The sequence below is a fragment of the Hyperoodon ampullatus genome (assembly GCF_949752795.1).
Source record: "Hyperoodon ampullatus genome assembly, chromosome: 11".
Taxonomy (NCBI): Eukaryota; Metazoa; Chordata; class Mammalia; order Artiodactyla; family Ziphiidae; genus Hyperoodon; species Hyperoodon ampullatus.
Window position 1 is genome coordinate 60,822,669 of NC_136924.1, and position 25,496 is coordinate 60,848,164.

The window sequence follows — 25,496 nt, forward strand, 5'->3', positions numbered from 1 at the left end:
CACGGGTTCGATCCCTGGTCCGGGAAGATCCCACATGCCGTGGAGCAACTAAGCCCGTGCGCCACAACTACTGAGCCTGTGCTCTAGAGCCCGTGCGCCACAACTACTGAGCCTGTGCTCTAGAGCCTGTGAGCCACAACTACTGAGCCCACATGCTGCAACCACTGAAGCCCACGCGCCTAGAGCCCATGCTCTGCAGCTAAGAGAAGCCACCGCAATGAGAAGCCCGCACACTGCAATGAAGAGTAGCCCCCGTGGGCTTCCCTGGTGGCGCAGTGGTTGAGAAAATGCCTGCCAATGCAGGGGACACGGGTTCAAGCCCTGGTCTGGGAAGATCCCACGTGCCACAGAGCAACTAGGCCCATGAGCCACAACTACTGAGCCTGCGCGTCTGGAGCCTGTGCCCCGCAACAAGAGAGGCCGCGACAGTGAAAGGCCCGCGCACCGCGATGAAGAGTGGCCCCCGCTTGCCGCAACTAGAGAAAGCCCTTGCACAGAAACACAGACCTAACACAGCCATAAATAAATAAATAAAAAGCAGTTTCTTTAAAAAAAAAAAAAAAAGAGTAGCCCCCGTTTGCCGCAATTAGAGAAAGCCCGCGCAGCAACGAAGACCCAACACAGCCAAAATAAATAAATAAATTTAAAAATGTGGTCATAGGGTAGTTTTTGTTGGAAGCAAAATGCATGTGAAGATTGAGAAACTTTTTTATTCCTCACAACATCCTGTGAGATAAATAACTTCATTTATGAAGAAGCCAAAGCTAAGACAGGCAAAGGAACCTGCCTAAGATTGCATAGTTCGTTGGGCTGGGCTGTGGTTCCAACCCAAGCCTTACCCCAAAGCCTGGGTTCTTTCTATGCATCAGGCGCTTCCCATTAAATGACTTACATAGTGAGGGCCTAGCAGAATGCCTAGCACATAACAGGTGTTCAGTAAATGTTAATCGAAATTGAAGCATCTTATTTTTTAGAGGATCTGATAGTGGTGGGTAGGAACACTAGAGATAATGGAGGCTAGTGAGTTAAGGGGGAAGTCACGGAAGGAGGTTACTGCTGGGGAAGGTTCAAGCTTTCAAAACAAGGGATTTTTTTAAGAGTCAAAATGGGGCTGAGCCATGGGCAAGAGAAGGAATTTCATCCTCAGAAAAGTCAAGGCCACCCCTGACTGCAGTGGTCATCCTATGTCTCTCATATACATACACCACACACTCCCCTAGCTGACCTAAAGAGGTCAGTTATCAACAATAATTAAGCTCGTTGCTACTATGTACCCTTGATATTGTATGAAGAAAATCGTATTTCTGTGGTTTTCCTCCCCAAAACCCCTAAAACTAATCTAAGTATGAGATAAACATTAAAAAAATTCAAATAAAGAGGCAACCTAGGGAATTCCCTGGCAGTCCAGTGGTTAGGACTCGGCGCTTCCACTGCCGAGGACAGGGGTTCAATCCCTGGTTGGGGAACTAAGATCCCACAAGCTGTGTGCGGCACAGCCAAAAAAAAAGAGAGAGGCAACCTACAAAATACCTAACCAGTACGCCTCATGGTCATCATAAACAAGGAAAATCTGAGACACTAACAGCCAAGAGGAGCCTAAGGAGACATGGAAACCAAATGTAATATGGTATCATGTATGGGATCCTGGAACAGAAAAAAATTAGGTAAAAACTAAGGAAATCTGAGTAAACTATAGACTTTTAGTTAATAATAATGTATCAGGGACTTCCCTAGGGGCACAGTGGTTAAGAATCCGCCTGCCAATGCAGAGGACATGGGTTCGAGCCCTGCTCTGGGAAGATCCCACAGGCCACAGAGCAACTAAGCCCATGCACCAAGACTACTGAGCCTGCACTCTAGAGCCCGTGAGCCACAACTACTGAGCCTATGTGCCACAACTACTGAAGCCCGCACGCCTAGAGACCGTGATCCACAAGAGAAGCCACTGCAATGAGAAGCCTGCGCACCGCAACAAAGAGTAGCCCCCACTTGCCGCAACTAGAGAAAGCCTGCACGCAGCAACAAAGACCCAACGCAGCCTAAAATAATTTAAAAATAATAATAATGGATCAACACTGGTTCATTAAGGTGGCAAATGCACCATACTAATATATGATAATAATAGTGGAAACTGGATGTGGGGTACATGGGAACTCTCTGTACTATCTTCTCAATTTTTCTGCAAGTCTAAAACTGTTTTAAAAAATAATTTATACACCCACACACCCACCCACAGCCACACCCATACACACACTTCATTTTCCACCAGGTCCCAAATTCTCAGCATTCAGAGATTGCTCTTTGGTTTTGAACAAAGTCCAGAGAACAGGGGAACTAATTCCAGAGGATCACTGACCACTGTTTTGTTTTGTTTTTTGTTTGGTTTTGGTTTTGGTTTTGGCTGTGCTGCGTGGCTTGCAGGATCTTAGTTCCCCCACCGAGACTGAACCCGGGATCCGGCAGTGAAAGCACTGAGACCTAACCACTGGACTGCCACTGACTGTTAAAATGTGTAAAAAAAGTATACAGTAATGAGACTGGTTGTCCATAAACACATCACACCTTATCATCCAAATGAGTTCTGTCACTTCCAGGTAGACACTCAAGAAGCTTTTAGCCTTGTTTTAATAATAAGGACACTGCTCAAAACACTTTGAGAATCATCTTCAGACTCCATAGCACACAACGCAATGAATATTCATTACCTGCAGGTGGATCTGATTTATGCAAATAGCCAAAAGAACTCAGGCCAAGACTGATGAGTAAATGGGGTGGAAAATCTGGATAGTAAATGTGTTTCAGAATTTTGGATTTTAGAAATGTAATATGATACATACACAATATATAAGGCAGCAATCCTAATGGGGTCTGGGACAGCACCTCATAAACAAATTAATATTTCTGCAATAAGAGATATGAAGATCCACATTGGTATAAATGAAAGTGGGATAAATGAAACTATAAATAACCTCATGTAAGTTTAGGTGGTCTGCCACAAAATAAGTTCAGGTCAGATTAGATTCTCTGGTCAAATGAGATATGAAAAATTTTGGTTTTCATAACTTTCTCAATTTAGGAAAAAGACTGCAGATGGTAAATATTTGATGAAGATGCTCCATTTCATTCACTCAATCACCCAAGCTAGAAGCCCAAGAGTCACCCTAAACTCTTCTCGTCCCCCAACCCTTTAGCCAATCATCAAGTCCTATTGATTTTACCTGCTGACTATCCTTTGAATCTGTCCTTTCCTCTCCATCCCGCGCCAGTGATTTAGTCTAGCACCTTGTCATTGCTCTCTTGGACCACTTTAGTTTCCTTCAAGCTGGCCTCCTTGCTGTTTTTGCAGCCATAAAACCCTTCCTCTACACTACTCCTAAATGCATAACTGACCATGTCACTCCCATGTTACCAAGTCTTTATTTTTCCATGGTATCTCCTGTGATGAAGTCCATTGCCCTTATATGACCTCAAACATAAACAAATTTTAACTACAACAGTGCTACTCAAAGTTTGTGACCAATCTGCAATGAAACAATTTCAGAAATTAAGTGTAGGCATTTAGAAACTTTGATAGCAATTTGACAGAGAAATTTTATATTTATTGAATTTAATAAAAATGGGATTTTATTTCATTTTTTTCTAATAATTCACTTTTAGTGTATTTTATAGAGTAGTGGACTCTACCGTGATTGGAAATTGTTGGGTTTTTTTAAAATAAAATTTTATTTATTTATTATTTTTTTAAATTTTTGGCTGCCTTGGCTCTTTGTCGCTGCGTGCGGGCTTTTCTCTAGTTGCTGCAAGCGGGGACTACTCTTCGTTGCGGTTCCTGGGCTTCTATATGGGTGGCTTCTCTTGTTGAGAGCACGGGCTCTAGGTGCGTGGGCTTCAGTAGTTGTGGCACTCCGGCTCAGTAGTTGTGGCTCGCGGGCTCTAGAGCGCAGGCTCGGTAGTTGTGGCTCACGAGCTTAGATGCTCTGCAGCATGTGGGATCTTCCCGGACCAGGGATCAAACCCGTGTCCCCTGCACTGGCAGGCGGATTCCTAACTACTGCGCCACCAAGGAAGTCCCTGGAAATTGTTTTAAAAATTGGTCCTTTACTATAGTTTGAGAAGCACTGGTCTCTAATATTCTTAATGAAATGGCCTTGTACACCTCCCTGGGCTCCTTTTTAACCACCAGCACACACACCCCCCATCCAGCAATAATGAACAATTTCTAGGTTCTCAAACATATCATTCTGTTTCATACTTCCACGTAAATTTAAATTCTGCTCTGATTTGACTGTCCCTTCTTCCTGGAAATCTATTTACACTTCAAAATCCTAGGCTGCATCATCACCTCCTTTGGATGCCTGTTTAAACCAGTCCCTCACAACTCCAAGCAGAAGACATCACTTGCCCCCTATACTTCTATCATTATTTGTACCCCTATTATGGCACTACATTGTAATCGTGTCTACCTCCCCTACTAGCCTATGAGTTCCTTAAAGGCAGAAGTCAGGATTATTTGTCTTTGAGAGGTGAAGCATCTCTGGCAAGATGACGAAACTGAAGGACAGTACTCCTTCGAAGACTATAATTCTAACATGTTAACGAAAGAGAAAAAAAAAGAGGATCATTACTTTATATTCATATTTTTCTGTTACCAGCAAGGATTTCAGTTTTACCTTTAGCACCTGGGTATGAATTAATTTACCAGACTAGTGGACATTTTAGAAGGCCAAGGAACCAGACTTGTGAGACCCACTGGAAACTTTAAGAAGGAAGGAGACATGGAAAACAATCGTCTCCACTTGAACAGTTCTGCCCAGGTTCAGCCCCCTCTGGAGTAAAATCTGTGTCAATTGCCCTTTTCAAAGCTGCTCAGGCCTGGAAATAACATCATCCACTCACTCATTTCTGAGGGCCCACTAGAGACCAGATCAGGAGAGGTCCCAGGCTAAAGGTGAAACAAGCAACTATAATTGAAATGTGTACAAAGAGCCATGGGGCCACTGAGGGATGGGAGGAATTAATTCTGCCTAGAGGAGGTACAAGAAGGAGAGGGACCAGGAAGGTGACATTTGAGCCAGATCTTGCTGTATGAGCTGGATTTGGTCTGGTGAAAACTTGGGGTGGGGGGTCAGTGAGCAGTGCAATCTGCTGGATGAAAATCTACTCATGCCTAGGAATGACAATCCCTCTGGTTGGCAATTTCTTCACTCCTCTTCCACCCACTTTCTTCACAATCTTTTCCTCTGTTCTTGGAAAATGGGGACTGAGGATCGTTTCCCTTCCTGGAAGCGATCAGTGTAGCATTAAGCTAATCCTTGATTAAATGGGATCCGTTGCTCAGCTCTGTGAGCCTCTGAGAACACCGACGTGGAAGGAGAGGGGAGGGAAGCAGGTGAGTCAGGTAGGGAAGTGGGCTTGAGCCACACTGGGGAAAACGGGGCTCAAGGCGAAAAAGAAATTAAGACTTTTAATTTGCTGCATCCCCTTTTTGTCAGCCTCCCCCCACCTGTCTCTTATCTTTATTGTTTTTCCATAGTTTCTCATAGTCTTGGTCTCTTTGTCTCTGTTTCTCTCCATTTGCTAAAGGCTGGAAATTCCTTGTTGTCAACGGAAGGGAGGAGGAGGGGAGGTGGAGGTGGTAGGAGTGGGAGGGAAGCGAAGAACAGACCTCTCAGCAGCTCCGGCTGCGGGGGCGTCTCGGCCTCTGGTGGGGCTTGACAAGTCAATGATTTTTTAAATCCACACAGAGGGGCTCACAAACCTAGAGAGAGACAGAGACACACAACTAGATGTAAAGAAACGTATAAATACATAATCTCAGGGTACAGAGGCACAAACTGGCAATAGCGTCTTAAATCTGCTTATTAACATTTCACAATTTACAAAGTTTTCATATACACCCTCTCATTTGAACCTCACGACAACCCTGAGAAACAAAGATACAAACACTCGGGAGTTTCACTCTCAGATACACGTTCGCACCCAAACAGATTCCTTCTGACCCCTAGGGGAGTGGGCTGGCCCAGTGCGTGGGATTTTTCTCTCCTCATCCCTCTCTGGCCTAGTACCGGCCCCAGTACCGTGGAACTGAGGCCCCAGAACTGGCTCCTCCACCGTTCTCTTTCCTGGGCCGGGACCCAAGCGCCATGAGCCCAGTTGGTTACCGCCCCCTTGCTTCACGCCCTATTCCGCCCTCTTCCCCGGGCGGGCCAGCGTCTCCCTCCGGATCCGGGGGCTCAACACCACCCCAAGGGGGCCCGGGTGGGAGGGAGGGGGGCGCCTCGATCAGAGGCTGCGTGGGCGGAGGATGTGCGTCACGGGGAGCGTGGGCAGAGGGAGGGCGGAGGCACGTGGAAACCCGGGGCCAGCCGCTGGCAGCCAAGGCTCTAAAATAACCGGAGAAGAGAGGGGGGAGGGGCGCCCACACACTTAAGAGAGGTCGGGGAGTGCTCCCGGGGAGTGCGCCCGGGGGGACCCCGTGTAGCCGCACCCTCCAGTTGCGGGACGGAGGACTCAGCTCATTTCTGTCACTCCCCACCCCCGTGTTTGGGGCTTAATGGCATGGAGAAGAGAATCTTGGCTACCCAAATTCCCCCCCGTGATGCACCCCTCCTCTCCTGTTCCCACCGGAGGCCTAACGGTCCCCTCACCAGGCCGGAATGTAGAACCAGCCCTGGCCCACGCCACCCACTCAGAAGTGCGGAATGGGCGGGGGTGAGGTTTCGGACTAGGGGGAACCTTGTTTCTGGCCAGTCCGCTCGCTTCCCGCCGCCTCTCCCCCAACCCCCTTCATTTCCTCGGGGCCTAGAGCCGCAGAGCCGGGCGCTCAGAGCCCCCGCCCGTCCGCCCTCCCAGGCGTGGGCGGGAGTGTAATGGGAACCAGATGGGGCTGGGAGAAACAAAGCGGGGAGGGGGGGTTGCGGGGAGGGGCTAGGCTCCTTGAAGGAGCTCCTCCCTCCTACTCCTCTGTAGGGAGCCACGTTGGATGCAGCCGGCCCTTGCCCATCTTCCACTAGACTCTTGCGGGCGAAGTGCCCTAATAGACATCCCTAGAAAAGGTATCTTCCCTCTCCCAGGCTTGCCACACAATTCCTCAGGAGCAGGTCCCCATCCTCAGCAAATAGGGTGCGACGAGTAGAGCAAGGCGGGGTACCCCTCCCACCCCTGCCTGACCTAAAAGCGCTAACAAAACCCGACGCGACTAATCGCCGCGCGTCTAAGTGGTAGCTTCTAGCAAGACCCGCCCATTCCTGTTCGCCAAACTTCGACGGGAACTCAGGGCAGGGATGGAAGGACGCCTGGGTTTCCGAAAACGGCCTCTTCAAATAACTCCTTTTGGGGCTGGGGAACAGCGCGAGGATATGTAAAAGATTCCTGCAGAGCCCCACGCTCACAGACCTGCCTGAAGTGCACACCCTATGGGAATCAGATGCACGCGCGAAAGGAGCCGTGCACCCCGAGTCTCCAACAACTTTTCCGGGCTCGCTCCTAACATTCACAAGTACAGCACCGCGAGGCCCGAGTGTCGGCAGGCAGGCGTCCGCGTAGTTTAGGCGCCTGTGCCCGTCCGTGTGCTTCTGTGTCTTTGTGTACCTGTGCGTGGTTGTGAAATTCCGCTCTCCGCTCGGAGGGGAAGGGGGGTGGGAGTAAGAATGTCGCCGGCTGGGCTCTCACGTGGGTACGTGGGCGCGGAGAAGGCCGGCTGTGCATCCGGCGTGGGCGGCACGGAGCGACCTCGCCCCGCCCGCCGGATCCCCAAGCCCGCCTTCCACAGCCCAGCGTCGGTCACCTCAGTCCCCAACTCGGTGCCCAGGCTCCAAGTCCCCGCCCCCGCCTCCTGCTCCACACCCCCTCCCCCCAGTCTCCGCCTCTCTCCGTCTCTCCGCCGCGGCATCTCTGAGGCCGGCGGAGAGGCCCGGGCGCCCGCCCCCCGCCCCCGGCCTCCGCCCCCGGCTCGGCCCACGCCCTCCGCCCGCCAGGCAGCCAGAGCTGCGCCGGGCCTCGCTCCCCGTGCGTCCTGCGGGGGCGGAGGCGCGGAGAGGCGGCAAGCGCAGCCGGGGAGGTGGGGGGGGGCAGAGGCACAGACAGAGGCGCGGAGGCTCGAAGAGAGGAGACGTGGAGGGAGGGACGGAGCCCGGACAGCGGCGGACACGGCCTCGCGCGCCCGGAAAAGAGCAGCGCGCGGCAGGCGCTGAGCTCTGGGCACCGAGAGGGGCATCCCCGGTGGTCTGCAGCCGTCCATGCACAGAGCTCCCTCCCCCACAGCCGAGCAGCCGCCGGGCGGAGGGGACAGCGCCCGCCGGACCCCGCAGCCCAGACTGAAGTTAGTGGGCAAAGGGAAGCGCCGGGGAGTGGAGATGGGTGGAGCTGGACTCGGGAAAGGGGTCCGGAGGGCGGAGGTCGAGCAGAGGACGAGGGGAAGCGGGACGGGGGTGGGGGGTGGAGACTGACGGAAAGGGGGTGCGTCTTCGAATTAGGGGCCCTGGGAGCAGGCAGGAAGCTGATGAAGCTGGATGTGAAAGAGCAGTACCTAATTCTCCATCGCCCGTTTATTTTGTGCGCATGACCTGGCATGTGAGCCCCCTGCAAAGAATGTGGAGGCTCCCAAGCGCTAGGGGAAGCCCTGGAGCTTTAGCTGGCAACAGTGCCGGGGGAGGGCCACTCAGCTGGCTCAGTCCGTTGTCGGCACGGAGCGCGCGGCTCCGGGGTCCGGGAGAAGCCGGCGCCTTTGAACCAACAGAGCATCAGAGGAGCTCTGCAGAAACGGGGCATGCCTTAGGCGTCTCTTTCCATTTCTGTGGCTTGTGGGGGAGTTTCGTTGTGCGGCCCCTCCCTCAAGGGGTCTTGAGTCGCTCCCACACAACCCTTGAAGACGTGGGTGGAAAATGAGGGAGAGAAGGGTAGGCGGGAGCCCCCCGGCGGTGTTCGCCCACAGACGGTAGCACTGTGGGAGTGTGTGGGGGCGGACCGGCCCCGAAGCAGAACAATTGAGGCACTCCTTCTCTCTCCCGTGCCTGAGCTGAAGGGATGGGCTTACCTATGGAGCAGGTGGGAAGGTCACTTTTGGGAGAGGGGCCAACTGAGGTGCACTGGGCAGTCTGGAAGGCAGGGGAGGTCCTGGGGAGAGAGAGCAAGAGTGGGCAAAGAATGCCTAATCCGTGGGAAAAGCTGAGCAGAGGTGGGGAAAGGGGAGCAGAGGATGTTCTGCCTAGCTCACTGAGTGGAAAAGGGCAGGGGGAGGGGCCGCACCCCTGTCTCTCAGCCGCATAAGCACGATGCCACCAGGGAATAAAGCTGGCCAATAGTGGTCCTAGGTGTCCAGTGTAGGGAGGATGGGGGGTCCTGCATTCACCTCAGTGTGCGAAGTTAACTTGTGTAATGTTGAGACCGCTAGGTGTTTAGGGTGGAAGGTGAGGACTGTGTTCTGGAAGAGAAGTTGGTCCAGCCATCCCAGGGGTGTGCTGGCTGGCCTCAGTGCTCAAGGTCTCCTTGCCCCAGGCCAGAAAAGTAAAAGCTGAGGATGGGGGCTTGGAGCCTTTGACTTCGGCAAAAACTGGTCTGGCTTTTGGTACTTCCGGGCAGTCTGGGATAGCACTGGCATGGCTATGCCTCTGAGCAGTGCCTGATTCTCATAGTCTGTGTTCAGGTCTGGGTAGAGAGAGCATTCAAAAGAGGGGAAGAGAAACAGGCAGGAAAGAGAAGACAGTTGTGACTGTGGGTTGGTACCCAGCAAGGGAACTTGCACTGACTGCCCCCCTCCCTGTGCGCCTCCTTCTCAGGCCCAGTGCCCGAGCCATGGCCCTGCCTCGGACACTGGGGGAGCTGCAGCTGTACCGGGTCCTGCAGCGCGCCAATCTCCTTTCCTACTATGAGACCTTCATCCAGCAGGGAGGGGACGACGTGCAGCAACTGTGTGAGGCGGGTGAGGAGGAGTTCCTGGAGATCATGGCACTCGTGGGCATGGCCACCAAGCCCCTCCATGTCCGACGCCTACAGAAGGCACTGAGAGAGTGGGCCACCAATCCAGGGCTCTTCAGCCAGCCAGTGCCTGCCGTGCCCGTTTCCAGCATTCCACTCTTCAAGATCTCTGAAACTGCAGGGACCCGGAAAGGGAGCATGAGCAACGGGCATGGCAGCCCAGGGGAAAAGGCGGGCAGTGCCCGCAGTTTTAGCCCTAAGAGCCCCCTTGAACTTGGAGAGAAGCTGTCGCCATTGTCTGGGGGACCTGGGGCAGGGGACCCCCGGATCTGGCCAGGCCGGAGCACTCCAGAGTCTGATGTTGGGGCAGGAGGAGAAGAGGAGGCTGGCTCACCCCCGTTCTCCCCACCTGCAGGGGGAGGAGTCCCTGAGGGGACTGGGGCTGGGGGGCTGGCAGCAGCTGGGGCTGGTGGTGGTCCGGATCGACTGGAGCCAGAGATGGTACGCATGGTGGTGGAGAGCGTGGAGAGGATCTTCCGAAGCTTCCCAAGGGGAGATGCTGGGGAGGTGACTTCCCTGCTGAAGCTGAACAAGAAGCTGGCACGGAGTGTGGGCCACATCTTTGAGATGGACGATAATGACAGCCAGAAGGAAGAAGAGATACGCAAATACAGCATCATCTATGGCCGCTTTGACTCCAAGCGGCGGGAGGGCAAGCAGCTGAGCCTGCATGAGGTGAGGACCCCAGCCTCCCAGGATTGCTCTTGACTCCCGGGCCTTGACCTACTCACCTCTGAGAATCCTCATACTCCCCAAGTCTGTTTCATTGCCCCATGACCAGGACCCCAGGCCCTGATCCCCTCCCCTACCAACCTCAGCTGTTGCAGTGCTTCCCTCAACTAAGGGGGAAGCAGAGACACAGGCAAGAGCCCAGCTGTCCAGCCCCATGCCGATCAGGACGCCACAGGAGTGGAGGAGGCCCCGGGCATTCCTAGGAAGCTGTGGGTGCTGACCTCTGTTTTCCTTCCTCAGTAAGCTCCTGCATGGTGTTAAAACCCAAGCAAACATCTGATGGATGAGCCTCATTTGTCTGGTGGTGAAGGGGAGTGAGGAGGTCTGGGCAAGGTAGTGGGCCAGTTAGGATTCTGACTGCTCTGGCGGTCCTCTCCACAGCTGACCATCAACGAGGCTGCTGCCCAGTTTTGCATGAGGGACAACACTCTTTTACTGCGGAGAGTGGAACTCTTCTCCCTGTCCCGCCAAGTGGCCCGAGAGAGCACCTACCTGTCCTCCTTGAAGGGCTCCAGGTGAGACCCCCTTCTTCAGGTTCTCCCTAGATCAGAATCCTGCCAAGGAGTTGGGTCACGTCCTGACCTCCACTTCAGGTGCCTGTAGGCCTGCTTCCCACCCGCCTGCGTGTCCCTGCCTTTGGCCAAGTCCACTTGCCTAGGTCTGGCCCCACCTCCTATCCCTCTCAGGTCCCCTCTGCCCCCCACAACAACAGTGCTTGAGCTGGGGACTCCTGCTTACCCTTCATCTTTTCAGATCCTGGGAATAATGCATGTTCCCCATCAGATTCTGTGTCCTGTCCACCATGTGTCCCTCCCCAGCCTCACCCTCCTTGTTTCTCTCCATCTTTGCAGGCTCCACCCTGAAGAACTGGGAGGCCCCCCACTGAAGAAACTGAAACAAGAGGTAGGTTTGCTAGGGTACATATAGGAGGTTAGGGCACCCTTCCCCAGCCCCCTCTCTTGCCAGTCCTCATTTCCCCATTTGGGGTATCCACAGGTTGGAGAACAAAGTCACTCTGAAATCCAGCAGCCTCCCCCAGGCCCTGAGTCCTATGCACACCCATACCGCCCCAGCCTGGAGGAAGACAGCGCCAGCCTGTCCGGGGAGAGCCTGGATGGACACTTGCAGGGTGAGTGCGCGTCAGAGCGCTTCTCACTGAGGGGGCAAGGGGAAGGCGTGGGAGGAGGGCGCCAGGAGGCCACTGCCTGGCACAGGGCTGGGAGGCCTGGCTGGGCGGGAGCAAATGGGCCTGGGCCCGTGGGGCTGGCTTTGTGGTTGAGGGTGAGGGTTCCGTTGACTGCGGCCCCCTACCTGACCCGTGCCCCTGCCCACAGCTGTGGGGTCGTGCCCAAGGCTGACGCCGCCCCCTGCTGACCTGCCTCTGGCGTTGCCAGCCCATGGGCTGTGGAGCCGCCACATCCTGCAGCAGACGCTGATGGATGAGGGGCTGCGGCTAGCCCGCCTCGTCTCCCACGACCGCGTGGGCCGCCTCAGCCCCTGTGTGCCCGCAAAGCCACCTCTCGCAGGTGAGGCAGCCAGCAGTGCCATCCCCAAGCACCCCTGCCACCCAGGCCCCGCACAGCAGTCCTGGTGTCCTCGGGGCAGTAGCGTGGTGGGGCTCCAGCTAACCAGGCCTTGGGTTGAGGAGGGGGGAACCCTGCAGGCCTGTTCCCAGTGGGGAGCGTCTAACCCCAAGTGGACGTCTGTGAATGGCGAGCTTGGGGAGCAGGGGGACAGAGAATGGGGAACGAAGGGGAACAGGAAGAGGAGAGCCACCAAGAAGGGAAGTTTGGATGGAACTTCTACCAACGCAGCAGGGTGGAGCAGGCCAGGAGTTGGGGTAGGATTGCTAGCTTGGAATTGGAGGAGCCCAGAGGGGGATGCTTTGTGTGTGGATGGGGGAAGCGGGAGTAGGCAAGGAGGCCGGCAGAGGGCCGGGCATCGGCTGGGCTCAGAGTGACGCAGCAGACAAAGCCACCAACCCTAGCTTGGTATTTTTAAACTGTGTGTGGGTGGGAACTGGGGGCGGGGACTGACGGGGGTTCTTCTTGGGGGAGGAGCTGGGAGGCTGGCTTCCTGTGTCCCCCCTGTTTTGGCTTCTAAGAACCCTGGGGGGCATGGTAGGGTTGGGGGGGGACCCTGGGAGGAGGCCAGGGATAAGCGGGGGCAGCAGAGCCTGGGAAGGGGGGAGGGGGAGAGGTCAGAGCCAAGCCGCCCCCACAGCTCCTGACAGAACCAGAAATTCCAGCAGAACGGAGGCGGGAGAGACAGAAAGAGAGAGACACATCCAGAGACAGAGAGCTACACACAGCCAGCAAGGGGAGGGGGCGCACACACTTGGGTATGGAACCGCCCCCTAGACCAGAGGTGGGCAGGAGTCAGGAAATCAAGCTCATCTTCGCAGCCTTCTCTACCCCCACCTCTGTTCTCAGCCCCCCTCTGTCTGCAGCGTCCACCCCACAGCCTCCTAACCTATCCCTTCTCCCTGCAGAGTTCGAGGAGGGGCTGCTGGACCGATGCCCTGCCCCAGGACCCCATCCTGCTCTGGTGGAAGGTCGAAGGAGCAGCGTGAAAGTGGAGGCTGAGGCCAGCCGGCAGTGAGGGGCGGGGACTAGCATCCTCAGACCCAGGGCGCCAGGCTTCTGGCTCACACAGACCCCTCCACTCTCCATCCCTGGCATCTAGTCACAACCCTGGATCCTTCCGCTGCCCTTCTCCTGCCTCCCCACCTGCCCCATGGGCATAGAACTATGGGGCTTCAAGCAATAACAAGCAGGGGCCTGGCGAGAGGACACAAGGAGGGTGCACGGTGCCCCCTCACCCTTGCCCAGAGCAAGGAGGCAAGAACTCTGCCTCCAGGGCACTTGGGATTCTCCCCTCCCTTACACAGCACACTCCCATCCTCTCTAGTTAGAATCAGTGACGTGAGCAGTTGGACTCAGTTTGGACATGGGGGAAAGGGGGACTTCCCTGGGAGGGTCCAGCAGCTAAAAATGGAAACGGTCTCCCCCCAGATCTGGGGGCCTGGGAACACTGGACCTGCTCGTCCCCTCTGCTCCTCCATTTTTGTGCTTCTAGTTTGTTTCTTTAATTTAACAAGTGCTGCAGTTTGCCCACCCATCCCCATCTTCCCCCCAAGTCCTCAGCGGTTCTCTCCCTCTTGCCCTCTCTAGGGGGGTGTGGGGTCCCCTTCACCGGCCCCCTCGGGAGGCCTGGGTGGACTCAGGGTCTCCCTCAGCTGGGATCTGGGCCGCAGCACCTGTCTGAGCAGTTAGAGCGTCTTTCTTTTCAGATCGTGTACAGTAGATTATTTATTTTGTTATTTTGGAATAAAATTTATTTTATGGCTTAGGATCTATGACCCCCAAGATGGAGAAAGGGTGGCACGGGGTTGGGGAGTGGAGGGAAGCTGGCGGTGGGTGGGGAAATAGAAAAGCAGCAGCAGGTAGGGCCCCCAATACACCACGAGGACCATACACCTGAGTCTGGACCCCAGGCTCAGCCTCTGCCTCTGGGCAGGATTGGAGGTGTTGAGCCACCGAAGCTACAGCCACATAGACCCAACCTGGGCACAGTCATACTCAAAGCTTAGTACATTTGGGTTAGCATACATCAGAGAGGCCAGTATACTCACTGGTATCTTTTGTGCAGTGTCTCACACTTCCAAACGTGTTGTCACACAGGCAAAATCAGAGAGGTACGTGTTCTATGTGGCCATAAAACTAATGTGTGTGACATCTCTATATTAACGTCTCAGGTCCACACACTTTCACAGAGCTACACACAAACTCGGCCCTTGTATTTCTGCACAATCTCATGCACATATCCAGAAGCCTCCATCTGACTGACAGGAATTTGGAGCTGATTGGGATTTTTTAATCTGGGCCAAACCTACAGCAGCAGCCAAACGTACAGAACCGCCTCTCTCCCAGGGTCTCCTGAACTGTTTCCCATTCCCCCAGGGCTGGGGCCCAAGCCCATACTTCCATCCCTAGCCTCTGAAGCAGTTGTGTACACGTGTCTGTGTGTTTCCACATGTGTGTCCGGAGCCCCGGCTCGGGGCAAGCAGAGAAGCCCTCTGTGCCCTCACCTGTGCTCTGGCCCAGCTCCCTTCCTGCTCAGCCCCATCTTGCAAGGAGAGGTTGTGTGTGTGTGTGCGCGTGTGTGCGTGCGCGCGCGCTGCGTGTGCAGGCGTTTTGGGGCGTGTCTCACTTGGAACCTGAATTTCCCTTCCAGTATTTGGAAAGTGGAGGGCAGGGGTGTGTGGTGGGAGGGAAGGAGTAGATATGTTCCACCCACTGTACATTCTCCTGGCAAAGTCTTTTCCTCCTGACCAGGGAGTAGGTGGGGATAGGAGGACACGCTCCCCAGCTGCTGCTTGGCAGCACAGGCAGGTGTTCAGAGCAGGTCCATGGGGGCAGGAGAGCTGTCTTCTCTGGGCTCCCCCTCCAGCTGGGATCACCAAGTGGGGTTAGCCCTTAGGTCCAGGTGGGACATTGAGATCCCAGACTGCCCATAGTGGGAGGGCTGCAGGAGGGGTTGGGCTCCCAAGGACCCTCCCTCTGTCTCTCCTTGCCCCTCCAGGAGAAGCTTGGTGAGGTCCTGTTCAGTGGGAGGCAGCAAGGGCGGGAGCATGTCTTCACGGACCCTGCAGGGAGGAAGGAGGGAAGCAGTGGGATAGGCATGGCATCCATTCCTCAGCCTCCACCCCCAGGCTGATACTCACCAGGTGCCTTGAGGGAACCCTCCCACCGGCTGCCTCAGGCAGCTCTCTTCCGCCATGGTCACATCTGAGCAGAGCAAGGGCTCGGGGCTGGACACGGCATGCTCCTGAGGCTGGCACGGCAGCAGGCCCCTGCCGGGCACAGAGAAGTAAGTGAGGTGGTGGCGGGGGTCGGGGGATTGAGGCTGGGAATGGATGAGGAGCATGAGCTCAGGATGGGGGTGGATGTCACTCACTGAGGGTGAGGTTGGTCAAAGGGCAGGCTCATCTGACTCAGGTTGGGCGGCATCTGCAGGTGAGGTCTGGAATCAGGGAGGAGGGCACAGTCAGAAAGGAAAGCTGGACAAGGGCAGGGTGTTGCAAAGTCAAGACCACTGAGTGAGGAAACAGTATTTCCAGCTCCTCATCCTGACGGCAAGCACTGGGCAATCCATTTCCACTTGTGAGCTTGGACTTCTCATCTGTATAAACGCGTATGCATTGGCGATTGGGGGCAGGAGAGAGAGGAGGGCTAGATTAGCTCATTTCTAATGTTTCTTTGGACTCTGAACTTTGCTGGCTCTAAGTACCCCTGTCCCCACCCCTACCTCAACTTCTGGGAGGGGAGATGTCATGCCTTGACTGAGAGTAAGTACCTGAGTGCTACCTGGAGAACAAGTGTCTATGCCACTTCAGGGCCAAAAAGATACAAAAATAAAAATCAAGACAGCAGATAAATGACAGTAGCTTTCGGGAGCGGGAGAGATAATACTAATACATAGCTCTTCCTATGAGCCAGGTACTGTGTTTAGCTTTACACATACTATTAACTCAATTAACCTTCACAATAACCCTGTGAGGTAGGTACTGTTATTATCATTATTCCCTACTTTACAGATGACACATCAGAGTTAAGTAACTTGCCCAAAGTCAGCAAGTGGTGGAGCTGGAATTCGAACCTGGATCTTAACCACTAACACCTCAGTGGAATGGACAGAAGAGACACAGTTGTTGGCTTTTTGCCACCCCGTTCTCACAGAAGAGCCTTCCCTAACAAATGCAAGTGCCCATGCCCGTTGCAGGTGGGTATCCCACCCCGTTCCCCAGAGATGGCCCCACTTACTCCTGGAAGGCTGGCAGCACGTTGACCGATTCTTCCCGGGGAAGGGCTGGATATGAGGGGATGGAGTGAGAGCGTGGTGGGTACACCTGGGGCCTGGGGAAAGAAAGCAGACCCCTGATGCCAGCCCTTCTCCTGGACACCCCAAATCCCTGCCTCAACATGGGGAATCCCTTTCAAGGAAAGGAAATTCCCTACTTCAGCCCCCAGTGCCAGCTCTCCCAGCTGCCCATGCTGAAACAGCCTGCTGGCACAGACCACTCCCAGTTCTGTCTCTCAAGCTTCTTACACCATATCTGGGCCGAGCTGCATGTTCATGGAGCAGTCAGGGACCATTCCAAGATCGTAAGAGGGCATCACGGTAGGCATTTGGGGCTCAGGGGTGGTAAGTGGCTGGTCCCTGGAGGAGGGGAGGATGCATGTGTGACTGACCAGGGGCTGATGCCACCACCCCTTCCCCCAGATAAGTACTGGGCCCCACCCTCCATCCATACCAGCACACTCACCTTTCCACAGTCATCTTGATTGTAGCTGGGACATAACCCCTGCCATCCTTACCCATCTGCTCAGCTGTTGTGGGGAGAAAAGGAGAGCCATGGAGTGCTTCTGGTTTAGGGAGGAAGGGAGGTGGAAAAGGTGAGCATGGCTGATGGGCAGGTAGCAGAAGCAGGGAGATGAAAATGGAGAGAGACGTTGGGGATGACACACAGCAGGCAGGGAGGGGGCAGCTGGGAGCAGGAAGAAGGTGGACAACGGGAAGGAGTCAGAACTGCCAGCCCCAGCTCACGCTTGTAGTGGCTCCGGAAAGCCTCGTCCTTGGGTTTCTTGGGGTAGAGGTTTTTGAGCTGAGTGAGGTCCCGGATTCGGTCACCAAGGGAGCGAATGGACAGGTCTTTGGCAGAGAATGGCTGGATGTTCTCTATCTGTGGGGAGCCTACAATGGGAATGAGACCTTGAGTCCCCTCTGTCCAGACTTTCTTCCCCCTCCCCAACCTCCCCCCACTACTGGACTCATTCTCAATCTACCAAGGTAAGGAGGAGAGGAGCTAGGGTGAGGGTCCTGAGGGAGGGAGACCCACCCGTCTCCATTCCCACAGAGCTCACAGTGAGAAGGTAGACGTTTAGACCACAGAAGGAGGAAGAGAAGTTGGACCTAAGGAAGAACTTCTTAAAGATCAGGGTTGGCCTCAAGGAAGGCCAGGATGTTTCCTCGCCAGAAGAAACCCCAGAGGGCACAGGCACAGAGGCAGAGGACTGGCTGGGGTGACCTCACCATCCTGGCCCCGGATGACATGGGCAATGGTGATGCCCCCAATCTCTGAATCACTGAACCGAAGGAGGAATGTTCCATCAGGCTCGTTGAGAAGAAGGCTAGTGACGTACTGTTTGCTGATGAAGCCAATGATCAACCTGGCCAGGATGAGGGAGAGGATGTGGGTGGGGTCGCAGGGTGTGGAGTGGGAGCTGGAGGTACAGCTGCTCAGGCCACCTGGGGTGGGGACTCACCGATCTGACCAGTAGCTCCGGAGGCAGCGTTTGGTGAGGTCCAGGACGCCATCAAACCACTGCCAAAAGGTGAAGCCACGACCCAGCAGGATCTCCTGTGGGGAGAGGGGAGTTGGTGGGAGCACAGGAGCCTAGTTCGGGCAGGCATTGGCCTGTGAGTACCTACACGACAGAGTCACAGGACTGAGGGGACCACATTGGACCTGAGACCCCATCCATGACAATGGCCAACACTCAGGCTTACCATGTGCCAGGCACTATTCCATGCTCTTTTCATAAATTAATGTATCTGATCTTTACAAGCCTAGGGAGGGAGGTCCTGGGAGTATCCCATCTTACAGATGAAGAAGTGGAAGCCTAGACAGGTCAAATAACTTGCTTCTCACACAGCTGGTGAGAAGCAGAGCTGGGATTCAGCCCAGGAAGTCTGGGCTGGGCCTCCTCTTAACCACTGTGCTCCACACCCTCCTGAATGAGGCCTGGAGGAAGTGGTGTCCAGAGAAGGCAGCTTGCAGGGTGTGAGTGTCCTGCTCCCTTTGCTAACACATCCTCTGGTCGTGTGGGCTTTTCTTCCTTCCTTTTTTAAAGAAGAGTTCAGTGCATGACTGCATTTAGCCAGCTGGTCCTCAACCAAGACACCCAGACCTCCTTTTTCCCCTGTTCTTGTAACAGATCCAGTCCTGAGCCACCTTATTTTGGAGGCAGTAAAATGTAGTAGCTAAGAGCAAGAGTCAGAAATATGATGTTCCATCCCAGACATGCCACTCACTTGCTGGGAGGCCTTGGACAAACCACTTAACCCCTCTGAGCGGGTTCATCCTCTGTAAAGTGGGGGTAGTAGTACCTACCTCAGAGGGATGTTGGGATGATAACATATATGAACTGCTGAAGCACAGTGTCTGGCATACAGTAAGCTGTCAACACATGGTAGCTGGTATTATTGCATATGTCCCTGTGGGATTTCGTCCCTGCTTTTGCAACAAGACCTATTTTCCCAATGGGTCAAAGTCATTTTGAATCAAAGCTGTGTTTACATACAATCTGGGTGAGTCACGCAGATCACTGGCAAAGAGGGAGGACAGAGGGCCCCCAGACCAAAACGGGGGGATGCCAGAGACCTGAGGGGTTTTCCTGCCTGGGCCATGACAGAGGCCTTCCTGATGAACGTGGTGGGGCATTGTGAAGATCCCAGCGGTTGATCCCTGGGCAGAGGTTGGGGAAGCCCTGAGTGCCCCAGGGATGAAGAGCTTGGGGGTGGGAAGTCCGAAGCTCAGGGGAATGACCTTGTTGAACTGTGACCAGGACACAGAACGGTGCTGGAAGGCCTCCATGCTGAGGCTGTTGTCGGTGAAGATCTTCTGGGCCAGGAAGAGGAAGTGCTCTGGGAGTAACCCCCGGTTGGTCCCCACCTCAGCCATGAACTTGAGGTTAAGAGTTTCACACATCTTCTCCCAGGGCACCCGCTCAGCCACCACAAAGGGCACGCGGTCCTGGGGGGAGGAGAGAAGGAAAGGGAGCCTCAGGCTGACATCCGCATCCCTCGTCAGCAGGGCCTTCATCCTCCCCACTTCCCCAAGCCTGCCCCTCCCCAGCCTTGTCCCCCTGAGCTTGCTCAACAAAGATGGTGCTTTTCCAAAGGAGTCTAAGGTGCTCCTGCAGGATAGCTGTTAAGATTGGCATGAAAAGGGGACTTCCCTGGTGGTGCAGTGGTTAAGAATCCGCCTGCCGATGCAGGGGACACGGGTTCGAGCCCTGCTCTGGGAAGATCCCACATGCTGCAGAGCAGCTAAGCCCGTGCGCCACAACTACTGAGCCTGCGCTCTAGAGCCTGCGCGCCACAACTACTGAGCCCATGTGCCACAACTACTGAAGCCCACGCGCCTACAGCCCATATTCTGCAACGAGAAGGCACCGCAATGAGAAGTCCACGCACTGCAACGAGAGTAGCCCCTGTTCGCCGCAACTAGAGAAAAGCCCGCACGCAGCAACGAAGACCCAAGGCAGCCCAAAAATTAATTAATTAATTAATTAATTAAATTTAAAAAATGAAGTATGAAAAAAAATTGGCACGAAAAGAGGTCAGAAGTACGAAAACAGGTCTATGAGAAGGAGTTAAGGTCACTCGTATTTGAACATGCTTGCCAGCCTGCAGCCCACCTCCCAGGTAAGAGCCCCCCCTGCCCCCGCCAACTCCAGGTCTTTCATCACCATCTCAGAGAAGGCGTTGTCCCACAGAATGGTGGCTTTGGCATTGTTGTCTTGGTTGCCGTGGACGATGACCACCAGGGGCAGAGACAGGGCCTGAAGGGGGTGAGGAAAGGGGGTTCTTCTTACTGGGGCAAGGGGCTTCCACAGAGGGCTGGCTCTGAGGGTGCAGGGAAGCTACTGGACTCACACAACATGGTTAAAAACTCACGGTATGTTATCGAGTGCTTTCTGAAGCTCAATTAGGACCTTACTGCAGAGAAGTTATAAGTCAGTGCTATAGAGTCCCCAGGTTTCAAATGCCAGCTCCAACATTCAGTAGCTGTGTGACCTGGGCTAATTACTCAATCCCTCTGTGTCTCAATGTCCTCCTCTATAAAATGAGGCTAGTGATAATACATACCTCATAATGTTATTGCGAAAACCACGCGTGTGTGTGCATGTGTGTGACTTAAAGCAGTGCCCTGGTCTATGAAAAGTGCGTTAAGTGCCAGTTGCTCCTACACTGTCACTCCCGGGGGCGTGCACTCCGGTTCTTGCTCCCCCCCGCTCACCCGGGGCCCCAGCGTGCACAAATCCCAAACACACAGGGTATGGGGCAGTCGTGGAGAGTGAGGATGCAGGGCCCCAGTGTGCGGCCTGGAGGGGCACCTGAGGCCCCGCCTCGGGCAGGGCTGGGGCCTCGGTTCACCTGGAGCTGGATAGGGAGTTTGTTGGGGCTGAGCGTGAAGCTGGTGGAAAAGAGCACGGCACACTTCTCCTCGGTGACAGACTCTGTGCCCTTCCGTTCACACCGCTTGATTTTCTTCAGAAGCTGCGGGGGGGGGGGGGGGGGCGAGGGAGAGGAGGGTGAGGGCAGCAACTGCTTCTCCTGGGCTCCCAACACCCTCTCCAAGGAGAATGTCCTGGCCTGAGGACCCCCGCCCACTGCTCCCCAAAGGCCTCACCAGGTTCTTGAACAGGGCAGAGCAGCAATTCCCGGGAATGCTGTTCTCCAGGGGCACGGTGTTGTTAATGATTTCCCCAGTGCTTTCTCTGCCAGGCAAGTCAGAGAGTGGCTCATCCCAACTGGGCCAGGAGTGGCAGGAGTTTGAGTCCACCAGCCAATGGCCTGGACTACTGGCCCCTAATCTCCATCTCCCCACTTGAGTTCTTAAGGGAGAAGTCCCCATCTTAGCCAAATCATGATGCTCCCACCCCATTCCAGCACTGATGGGTCCCTCCCCTTCCTCCGCCTTGACTATCATACAGGGTCCCCACATCCCATGGCCCGCCCTCCCTGTCGTCCCCCTGTTCTTCGTGGTGCCAGTCCCCCAGGCTCCTCTGGCCTCCACCACCCTCCAGCCCCTCTCCAGCCCCAGCTTACGCTCCAGCCCCGGGCCCCTGGGGCATGCTCAGCTCCCTCGCCTGCTTCTCGGTTACCATGTCGGCCCTGACCATCAGAGGCTTGGCTGGGGCCGCCAGGAACCGCAGGCCCAGCAGGAATCGAACCCCGGCCTGGAACTTGGTCTGAGTCTTCAGAACCTGGGGGGGCTGCTTTTCCACCAGGAAAGAGCTGGGAGGAGTGAGGACACGAGGGAAGTTAGCAGCTGGGTCCCTTCTGGTGCCCTCCCCACAGCTCTGACCCTCTTCCTTCCTTGGGGTCTGCTCTAGGCCAGGCTGGGGTCTCATACCTGGTGATGAGGGTTCGCAGGACTTCATCCAGCCGGCTAATCAGCGCTGCCCGGGTCTTGGGCTCAAGCTCCCCACCAGCCGCCCCCACCTCCTGCTGCAGCTGGGAGTAAATGTCCACCAGGCTCTCACACCTGGGGACAGGACAGTGGTCAGGGGGCACAGGGTTTAGGCTGCCTGCTCCCCACCCAGAGCCCCCGCCCCTAAACCCAGGAGGAAAGCAGGAGAGTGTGTGTGGAGGGGTGGGATGAGCAGTGGGCGTGGCTGCAAGGCACCTGGGCTAACGGAGTTGTGGGACATGCCTTGGCTCTGGGGAGGAAGGTTCCTTCTCAGTGCCTGGAAGCTCTGTGGAAACCCAGCTGCCTCTTCCCCAGGGCTCTGGTACCCAGGTCAGCTGCCAGCACATACGATGCTTTTGTGCATTTTCAAAGGCGCCCCGCCCAGTAGACCAAATAGACTTCCCAGTCCTCTGGGCAAGGGGCTTGAAGAGAGAATTGTGGGTTGGAAGGACTCCTACTTGTGCCCCGTCCGCCGGGTGCACGTATACAGGACAGAACCTGAACAACAGTGTGTGTGGCTCTGCTGGAACGGGCTTCTCTGAGTCTTGACCCACCCCAAGACCCTTTGGCCTGGTTTTCCTCTCTCGCACCTGTGGGTGCTCCAGCAGGGACAGCAGGTGTCCACCCCCAGCCCCCCACCCTTCCCTGTCAGCCCTGCCCCAACCTCTCCTGTAGTGGGGCCAGGCTCTCCTCAAAGGGTGCGCCATTCCCTGCCAGCTGCTGCTGCCGTTTCCAAATCTGGATCCTCTTCAGCACCAGGGCCTGGGCAGCCTCCAGCTCCCCGACAGTCTCCTGCAGAAACGTGGCGAGGGCCTGTGGGAAGAAAGGGCCTGAGCCAGGGCCACACGCTTCCTCCTCACCCAGCTCTGGAGGGTAGGGCTCTCTTTCTCACCTCTCTGAGGTCTAATCTCCATCCCTCCACAGATTTGAGACCCTCACAGTCTGCCCTTGGAGCTCAATCTCCATGTCCCAGTCCATTACTCACCTCACTTGGCCCGGTCCCATTGGCAGGAGTTTCTATCAGGCTGTGCAAAGACACTGAGGGTAGGGGCAGAAATCAGGGGTGCAGATAGATTTGAGGTTCAGTCAAGGTTGAGATCCAAGAGGGGATCACTCCCACACACTCCCCAGAACCCTCTTAGGGCTCTAGGCCCAGGCTCCCACCTTGGCCTCCCTCAGCCCCAGGCTGCAGGGCTTTGCGGAGAAGGCAGGTTTCCCCCACTCGGTGCTGCAGCCTCCGCAGGACTGTGTTAAACTTGAGTTCCTCTTGCTTCCAGTGGAAGGGCATTGGCAGGTGGCGGAACTGCACAGGAGGGAGAGATGCCAGGAGGTGTGACACTCTGCCCAGCCCTTTCCCCTCGGCATCCACTCCCTAAAGGGGTGTGACTGCCATGCTCTGCAGAAAACAGACCACTTCCCTTGTCTGACTCCCTTCTCTCCTTGGACAGTCCTTCCTGACCTTTTGGAATTTCCTGAAGATAAGACCTCTCTCCTGGCAGAATCAGCTCCGTATCACTTGCTCTCTCCTTCCAAGGCCTCACTACCCTCAGTCCCTCATTGCAAGCTTCTCTGAGCTTAACTTGGGGCTCACTTTGACTCCTTTGGTCACCCTGGGCCTAGAACACTGAACTTTTCCTGAAGTTCAAATTCCTTCTAGTTTCTCATGGCTCAGGCTAAAGTCCCAGGGAGTTGACTTGGGGTGGGAGGTGGGGTACCACAATACCTGTTCCATAATGGCTTTTTTTTCCCCTTGGAGTATGTGTCTGAAAGTGGCCACCAGCTTCAGGGGGTCCCTCTGATATATGCTCTATAGAAATGAAGGGTGGTAGACAGGGTTAGCCTGGCTCTTACCCATGTCTTTCTCCCCTTCCAATCCCCAGCCCCTCCATTCATGCATGCACTGAAAGGCAGCACAACTGTAGACTCCAGAAGTTTTCATGCGTTTGCATGCTTTTAAAATCTAATTTGCCTGCTAGCTAACAGCTAGCCACAGGAACACCAATTTGCTTCCAGCATCCAACCAATTTGCTTCCAGCATCCAATGCTCACCCCAGCTCCATTCCAGGCCCCACCCAGCCTTGTCCCCTCCCCTCCTGCCCCACCTCCAGGGTGCTGATGTGTTGCAAGATGGTGCTCCCCTCCCCCTGTTCTCCAGCCGAGGCCTGAAGACGCTGGACAGTGGCAGAAAGTAGGGCGCTGGCCATGTTGCAGCAGAAGGCGTCTGAGCCGACAAGGAATTCCCTGCAGGAAGATCAAGGATGAGGCAGCCTCGGGTCAGGGCTTCCTCTGCTCTTCTGTTCCTTTACCCCACAGCAATCAGCTCAGCGGCTCCTTCCTCCTCTTGTCCTCCATCCAAGCCCTCTGTAGTCCTCAGCCATGTCCCTTGTTCCCCAGTTTTCCAGCTGTTGTGGGTAGTGCCCTTACCCCAGCTCTGACCTCCCTCCTCTTTGGCTCAGCCTCCTAAGGGGGTGGGGGACTCCACGTATCAACATGCATAGTCTGGTTGATGTGGCACAGACTCCCAGCTAAATCTGGACCATCGCACATGGAATAACGAGTCCCAAGTCTTGAAATGGGATGAAGAAAATCTAATGAGAGAGAAGGTGGGTGGGGGAGGACCTGGGGGACCAACATGGGGCAGCCAGGACTCACCAGGGCTGGTTCTCCAGCCAGTCACCCAGGAGATGCCGCAGGTGTTGAGGGAAGTCGACATAGAGCTGCTGCAGTTTTTCTGGGGGCATTTTGGAGACCAGACCCCACAGAGACATGATCTGGGGTTTGGAGGGTGCCTGGAGAAAAGGAACAAGGCTACTTGGGCACTCTGAGAGGTGCCCAAGAAAGTTGGTTCTTGTTTGGGGGCAGCCAGGGACCTCCCGTAGACAGCCCTCCCAGAGACCGTCCCCACCACCACTCACAGCCAGACCACCTCAAACCAGGGACATCCCTGGCCAATGCCTCAGACAATGTAATTCCTTCAACGGTAGACACAGGGGTGATGGGGTGGGAAGAGCTCAGCTGCAGCCAGAGGGCAGGGTGGGAGACAGGGGCGATGGGGCAGTAGGGAAAGCTCTCTGAGAGAAGACAGGATGTGGGTTGTAGCTCTAGGCCTGGCTCTGGTTCTGTAGGCAAGAAACCTCCCATCTGTGGACCTCAATCTTCTCATCTATAAAATATGAGGCTTGGATAAAGTGCAGAACTTTCCAAACTTTTTAAAGCAGTAGACAATTTTAGTTTTAATCTGTGGAATCCCAATTATATAAAATTGGAGTTTCTCTGTTGAAAGCAAGTGTGGTAGGCCTGGAATTCTACTGCTTCTTACTTCCCTCTCCCCACCTCCTGACCCCAAAGGTTCCCCGGAGAAACCCCTCAAAATTCCAGGGTTCCATGAGAGAATCTGAAAACTACCTGGCTAGATGATGAAGAGGATGGCAGAGTAATAATAGCTATCATTTATTAAGCACTTACTACGTATGAGGCATTATACTGAGCTCATTACCTCATTAAAATCTTGCAACAATTTTTAAAA

At 54.9% G+C, this 25,496-nt stretch overlaps 2 protein-coding genes across 4 annotated transcripts; one reads left to right on the forward strand and one right to left on the reverse strand.

Annotated features, from left to right (window-relative positions):
• Positions 1 to 8,237: 8,237 nt before the first annotated feature.
• NAB2 (NGFI-A binding protein 2) lies at positions 8,238 to 13,308 on the forward strand (the record flags this gene model as incomplete). Of its 2 annotated transcripts, XM_079715185.1 has the most annotated exons (7): positions 8,238 to 8,320; positions 9,777 to 10,650; positions 11,089 to 11,222; positions 11,559 to 11,610; positions 11,704 to 11,836; positions 12,042 to 12,233; positions 13,199 to 13,308. In XM_079715185.1, the coding sequence occupies 7 exons, from the start codon at positions 8,238 to 8,240 to the stop codon at positions 13,306 to 13,308; spliced, it is 1,578 nt and encodes a 525-aa protein (XP_079571311.1). The 2 variants fall into 2 exon arrangements, with proteins under 2 accessions (XP_079571311.1, XP_079571312.1); XM_079715186.1 differs by lacking the exon at positions 12,042 to 12,233.
• A 194-nt stretch (positions 13,309 to 13,502) lies between these two features.
• On the reverse strand, positions 13,503 to 24,738 carry STAT6 (signal transducer and activator of transcription 6; the record flags this gene model as incomplete). Of its 2 annotated transcripts, none has more annotated exons than XM_079715412.1 (21): positions 13,503 to 15,355; positions 15,434 to 15,562; positions 15,667 to 15,732; positions 16,533 to 16,618; positions 16,821 to 16,929; positions 17,036 to 17,099; positions 17,317 to 17,463; positions 17,803 to 17,939; positions 18,036 to 18,130; positions 19,319 to 19,525; positions 20,244 to 20,336; positions 20,932 to 21,054; positions 21,188 to 21,275; positions 21,607 to 21,795; positions 21,914 to 22,045; positions 22,635 to 22,783; positions 22,956 to 23,008; positions 23,135 to 23,273; positions 23,694 to 23,777; positions 24,073 to 24,211; positions 24,623 to 24,738. In XM_079715412.1, 21 exons carry the CDS (start codon positions 24,736 to 24,738, stop codon positions 15,166 to 15,168), a joined length of 2,535 nt encoding a protein of 844 aa, XP_079571538.1. In that variant the 3' UTR covers positions 13,503 to 15,165. The 2 variants fall into 2 exon arrangements, with proteins under 2 accessions (XP_079571538.1, XP_079571537.1); XM_079715411.1 differs by having other exon boundaries at positions 16,533 to 16,625; positions 16,819 to 16,929.
• Between the last annotated feature and the right edge of the window lie 758 nt (positions 24,739 to 25,496).